Genomic DNA, 6,196 nt, shown 5'->3' with positions numbered 1-6,196 from the left:
AAAGAAGGAAGGGAGCATTCTGAAAAGAAACATGTGAAGCTACACTGATGGGACACCCCACCTCTGGAAGTACAAAGCCCACACTTGTGAGGCCTCCTGAGCGATGGGGAGGGAGCAGGGAATACAAACCAGATCTGCTTTCTGAACAGGGCCCCAGGCCCTCAACCAGGGCGAGGTTTACCATGGTAGGCACACCTTTAACCTCCCAACTGAAAGTGCGGCAAGGATTGAGATCAACATCGCTGCCAGGACAGTGCCTGCCTGACCTGTTACTTTGCCAGGAGGGACACCCACAGCCCCAACACGGCCCAAGGTATTGTCAAAACACAAGGTCAGTTGGTCCCAGGAGCACAAGCAGCAAATCAGACCAATTCTAACCTCCATCCCATTCACTCAACACCTAAGACCTTCAGTGATGTTTTTACACAATAAACCCAAAACTTGTACTACTTTTGAGTTAGTTCAGCTACACATGATCAGCCAAGTAGGTCCTCTGGAACTTTAACGTAATTTTGGGAACCTCTGCCCTTTCCTAGACACTTCTGAGACAGGACCAAGAACCACTTCTGCAAGGTTTTTTGTAAACTGGCCACGGCACATCATAAAACTGCCCCTCACACTTACCCTTGCTAATCTTACCAGCGCTCCTCTTTATTACGAAATATTCCAGCTAACAAAATAGGACAAATACTCCCATCTACCATCAGGGTAAAGAAACCAATGCTCCATACTTGATCTACAAGGCTTTCTCTGATTTTGTTCTAATAAACTATTACTAGTTTGCAGTAACTGAACACGTAAGGCTTTTCAGTTGAAGGCTTTCCCCCACTAGATTTCAAAAAATTTCCCCATTTGTGTAAACTGGATAGAAATGGACCCCCCACATGATGATCTCTGCTAAATATTCCCTATTCCCACCGTGAATACTACAGATGATTCAGAAATTCAGGCAAAGTAGAAGCAATGTATTTGGCAGCAATTTTTCTTCCAATGAACGATTTGTAAATTCTCTCCCGCCCCTTATTAAACAGGTAAGTGAAGTAGCTTCCAAAAGCCATCTGTTAACATTTGATTATTTGTCATATTTGCATATTCTACATAAGGTTACAAACAACACATACCCCTTATGTTAAATTAAGCATCTGAATGAAAGGTTTCCTCCCAATTATGGGAAAAACTTCAGACTTAAAATCTGATTCTAAACACAGCACAGCACATACAGCAACTCAAATCTGTAAGTGAACCTACTGGTACCAGTTAATTCAGTATCTTAATAGACTTATTCAGTCCTACTGTTTCATTTCACCATATACTTAAATGATCCTTTCCTTTCTTTTTAGGTAGGAAAGTAATCATTTAAAGATAATGGGGCATCTAAATAACTTTGGTAAACTTTACTAATATTTTTACGAGCAAAATAAAATAGCTCTTATTTCTAAGATTCCTAATTTCTACACTACAGTGTCACCGGGATCAAACTCAGGTAACAAAGACCCAATTCATCTTTAAATGTGTGAACCACAGAAAGATAAGTGGTTAATCTAATAAATTTTGCAGTCTGTTTCACAATACCGAGAAGGCATTCTAAGCTCTACTTTTCTGTTTAGGTATTTCTGGTTATTTTGTCTGTACCCTTGCAAAACTCCTTCAGGAAAAAAATCAAGGTTGTGGTTTGTCCAATTTAAATCCTTAATCTTTTGACATCTTTAAAGCTTAGGAGTACTTAAAACCAGCAGGTAAACATGGAACATCTCCCTAGAATATCAACTTTACATTAAAATGTAATGTTAAAACAAAAGACAAATAAATGCATAATTCATATTCTTTTAACAGACGAGACTCCCCTCAAATTCCTACAATCATCTGTATTTTATCTGACTTTGCAAAGCTCTACACTAGAACAGTTACTTTTGCCATAAAGGCAACTCATTCTCATCTATTTGAAATGCCCAAAACATGTACCACATTTATTCTGACAGGTCACAAAACTTGGACAAGCTCTTCTCCAGGAGACACTAGCAAAGCCAGAAGGCAGGTGGGGTAGATATTTCAGCTTAACTGCAGTGACAATATTTACACCTCTTAACAACTTACCAAATACAATACTGTTGACCTGTTATATTATTTACGTGAAATGATCCAAATTTACGAAAAATAAAGACACAGAATTTAACCTAACAGACTTCAAAATAAGTGGTAATAGCAAAGGAAATTTAAATATTAACATAGCACAATTTGCCCTATTAGTGGTTTTAAAATGCTCATTAAACAAGGGATGAGTTCACTTGCTTAGATATTTGAAATACAACTTTATTCTGATTCTAAACGAAAAGGAATGGGAATGACAGTAACAAACAAGACTTCACCACTGAATATTGTGATGTGACTGCAGCAGTCTTATATTTGAAACTCAAGAAGGAAACAACTGCGTTCCAAACAGCTAAATATGCAGGTCCAAAAAAATGAAGGTATTTTTTTAACTGGCACATTCACTCCGAAGCCCATTCATCTCCTTCAGCATCCCAAAGATTAAGCACATGTTCTGCTCAGCTCTACAATAAAGTGGCAAACGCGCTGCACCACTGACATCACAGGACAGCTGCCTATAAAACTAGACTTCTGACGCTGGGCTCCAGCTTCCCCTGCTCACAGGTCATCGTCCTCGTCCGGGAGCGCAGTTGTTTGAGCAACCTAGACAGAGAGATGAAAACATTGTAACACTTTAAAGCCACTAGGATCATGCCAAACCCAACAGCACTCACTGAGACTGAAGCATCATACCTCTAGATCATGCTCATACTGTGCTGCCAAAGCTGGGTCCATGACAACCTCTGGTGGGGCAAGCGCAGGCATGGCGACAAACTCCAAGTTGGGGTCTCCAATGAGCTTTCTAGCAAGCCAGAGGAAGGGCTTTTCGAAGTTGTAGTTACTTTTGGCAGAAATGTCATAGTACTGTTTAAAGGAGATGTAAAATTAATTTTAAAACATCCATTACTCAAACAGTGATTATTCTGGGAGATGCTGCATGCTAAAAGATAAAATTCTTTCAATTCATATACCAAAGACATTTACGAACCACTTTAACAGACCTATATATATATACATATTTGATCTAAGGGTCATAATTCAGTAAATAGAAAGTTTTAAGAAACATACCTGAAGATTCTTCTTTCGGTGGAAGACAATAGATTTTGCCTTAACTTTTCTGTCCTTAATGTCCACTTTGTTGCCACACAACACGATGGGGATGTTTTCACACACTCGTACCAGATCTCTATGCCAGTTGGGCACATTCTTATAAGTAACTCTGGATGTTACATCAAACATTATAATGGCACACTGGGCTGAAGAAAAAATTTATAGGAATTAGTACACACCTAGCAACTACATGGATGAGAAACGCTAAGAACTATGGATTAGAACTCAGTCTCAGACCTAACTCTAGGTCCCATAGATCTCTCTAACCAATTTCAAGGTCGCTTCCAACTCTAAAAGTCTTCAATCACTGTAACATACAATACTGCTTAAAATTCCTTTTTATTTTGCAACAAAGTGTGAAAGACTAGTTTACCATATGAACTCTCTCTCCCTATAGTACTTCATCACTAACTCTGCCTCACCCCGAAAAAGTACCTAAATTAGATTTATGATAAATCAGCATTCCAAAAAACACAACTCCTCCCATATTGAGGATCTAGGAATCTGTGCTTTAAAAGGCCCTTAAACGACCAAATACACTAGAATATATTATGCCTCTACTTAAGAAAACTCAGGTAAGTTAACATATTGACCTGTAGGCACAACCATAAGGCTCATAAAGAACAGCCACAGAGTATGTACAGTATAACACAGTTCAGCTAAAGAACTTTCTGGGGAAAATCTTGTATTTCTACATACTCAAGGGAAAGCAAAAGGCATGGAAAGATTCCCAACAATCTTTCATCAAGAGTGATTCCAGGGGATGAGTATTTTCTTTATTCATCTTTTTGTTTGGAAAAACAATGAGCATTTATTTCCTTTGCAATTTTTAAATCAAGCATTTTGAAAAAAGAATTCCGCAAAACTTAGCACAATTAAAAAGAAAACAGCTAGTCTTTCACAACATTTGTAAGCTACAGAAGCGAGCTCCCCTGGTCCAGTATCTGGTCAAACTGTCCACTATCTTGTTAACGGAGCGGACAAGAAATGATCATCGATAACCACCAAAGTAAACACCCAGACGGACGTTTTCCCACGAGGAAGCTGCACCAACAGCTTGTATGTCGCTTCTTATTTTTAAATCACGAGCCTCAACATAAATCACACAGTCCCTTCAAGACAGCGCTCTCCTGACACAGCACGCCGTGCCCCGGCACAGGACGACTCTGCTGAGACGCCCCTCCAACGACGGTCCCTCCCTGGACGCAGTGCGTCTCCCCCAGCCCGAGCCGCGCGGGTCCCCGCAGGCAGCACGAGCACGTGTCCGCCGGGCCGGGCCGGGCCCGGAGCGCTCACCTTGGATGTAGTAGCCGTCCCGCAGCCCGCCGAACTTCTCCTGGCCGGCCGTGTCCCACACGTTGAACTTGATGGGCCCCCGGTTGGTGTGGAACACGAGGGGGTGGACCTCGACCCCCAGGGTGGCTGGAACGACAGCCCGGGTCAGCGCGCGCCCCGCCGGCCCCCCGGCCGCCCCGCCGGCTGCCCCCACGTACCTACGTACTTCTTCTCAAATTCACCCGTCAGGTGACGCTTCACGAACGTGGTCTTCCCGGTACCGCCATCGCCGACCAGCACGAGCTGCGGGACACCCGATTGTGAAACAGACCCGGGCGGGGGGCGCTTCGGGACCCCGGGGCGCGGAGGCCACAGGCTCCCCGCGACGCCGCTCCCGCGGCAGCGACCCAACTTGCAGCACCCGCCAGGTGCCCCGAACAAAGGACCCCGGCCGAGGGCCGCGCCGCCCCGTCAACGACTTCGGCGGGTGCCCTCTCGTCCCCGCGCCCCCGCCCGCCGCAGGCCGCCCCGCCCGCCGCCGCCGCCGCCGCGGGGCACGCGGTCAGAGGGGCCCGGCCCGGAAGCCGCCCGCCCCCCGCGCCCCGCCGGGGCACCTACTTTGAACTGGACCTGGGGCTCTCCTTGGGCGGCCATCGCGATGTTCCTGCGGAGAGAGGAGGCGGCCGCGGGGCTGGACACATGGCCGGCCGCCCCACGTGCCGGGCCCACAAAGGCGGGTCCCCCCACCCCGACCCCGGCGCGCGGGCCGGCGGGCGGGGCGCGGCGCTAATGGCGGCCGGCGGCAGCCTCCCCGCGCCCATTCACCGCGGCTGGCGGCGCGCCCGCCGAGCGAGGCCGGCGGGGGAGGCCGCGCCCCGAAGGCACCCGGCCCCGGCCGCGGCACCCGCGCCTCCCCGATCCCTCCGTCCGCCCGTCCGCTCCGGCCCCGGCCCCCGCCGTCCTCCCGCCGGCCCCCCGCGCTCGGGTCCGGCCCGGCCTGCGGCCTCCACGGGGGGAAGGGGAGCCCGCTGCCCCGGGCCCGGCCCTCCGCCTGCCAGCGGCCGCTGCCGTCCGGACGCCCCCGCCCCGGGGCCGGCCCCGCGGCCCCGGCCCCCGACCCGCCCCGGCCACCGCGCTGCTACCTTCCAGAAGCGTCTCCGGGCCCGTCTGACTGAGGGCTAGAAAGATGGCGGAAGCGCAATTCAAATGCCCGGAGACGCAGCCGACGCCGGCGCGCGCCGAGGGAGGGCGGGGCAACGGCGCGGCGCCGCTCCCACGTGGCCCGGCGCGCGCGCGCACGCACGCCGCGGCTCGGGCGGCCGCACCCGTCGGCCCGGCGCGCAGGCAGAGGCTCGCGGCGCGGCGGGCGCGGGAGGCAGAGCGGGCGCGCGCACGTACGCCGGCCCGCGGGGCCACGTGCGCCGGCCCGGAGGGCGGGTTCCCGCGCGCGCATGCGCCGACGGCGACGCGGCGCGCCCTGCGGCCGCCGGGGCAACAGAAGTGGGAGGGAGGATAGCGGCCTCTTGGGCGGGAAACTCGCAGGGAGCGGCCCACACAAAGCCCCTGGCTGTCCCTCGCGCCCTCCGGTACAAACGCGGGGACGGCGGTCTGCGGGGGTGCATGTTGGGGTGCGGGCCCGTCCCTAGCCCCCTCCCTGCGCCCCGGGCCTCCGTCGGGACCCTCGGAGGGGAAAGGAAGCAAAGACCGATGCTTTTTCCCCGCC

General features: G+C 50.7%; 1 protein-coding gene across 1 annotated transcript; it reads right to left on the bottom strand.

Moving 5' to 3' along the window:
- Positions 1–2,289: 2,289 nt before the first annotated feature.
- Positions 2,290–5,891, bottom strand: RAN (RAN, member RAS oncogene family). Its single transcript, XM_070627350.1, has 7 exons — positions 5,616–5,891; positions 5,092–5,137; positions 4,692–4,776; positions 4,495–4,620; positions 3,157–3,344; positions 2,782–2,952; positions 2,290–2,691 (listed from the first exon to the last, which is right to left on the bottom strand). Exons 2-7 carry the CDS (start codon positions 5,125–5,127, stop codon positions 2,647–2,649), a joined length of 651 nt encoding a protein of 216 aa, XP_070483451.1. The 5' UTR covers positions 5,128–5,137; positions 5,616–5,891; the 3' UTR covers positions 2,290–2,646.
- Positions 5,892–6,196: the final 305 nt, after the last annotated feature.

This window comes from Equus przewalskii, chromosome 7 (genome assembly GCF_037783145.1).
Source record: "Equus przewalskii isolate Varuska chromosome 7, EquPr2, whole genome shotgun sequence".
NCBI classification, from domain to species: Eukaryota; Metazoa; Chordata; class Mammalia; order Perissodactyla; family Equidae; genus Equus; species Equus przewalskii.
This window is presented reverse-complemented; position numbering and strand designations above follow the sequence as displayed.

Excerpts from the sequence above, each read along its gene's own strand:
- RAN (XM_070627350.1), bottom strand. The coding sequence starts at position 5,127 with ATGGCCGCCCAAGGAGAGCCCCAGGTCCAGTTCAAA. Across the intron at positions 4,777-5,091 it reads AGCCCCAGGTCCAGTTCAAA|CTCGTGCTGGTCGGCGATGG; the intron begins GTAGGTGCCCCG and ends GGTGTCCCGCAG. Across the intron at positions 2,692-2,781 it reads AGTATGAGCATGATCTAGAG|GTTGCTCAAACAACTGCGCT; the intron begins GTATGATGCTTC and ends CTCTCTGTCTAG.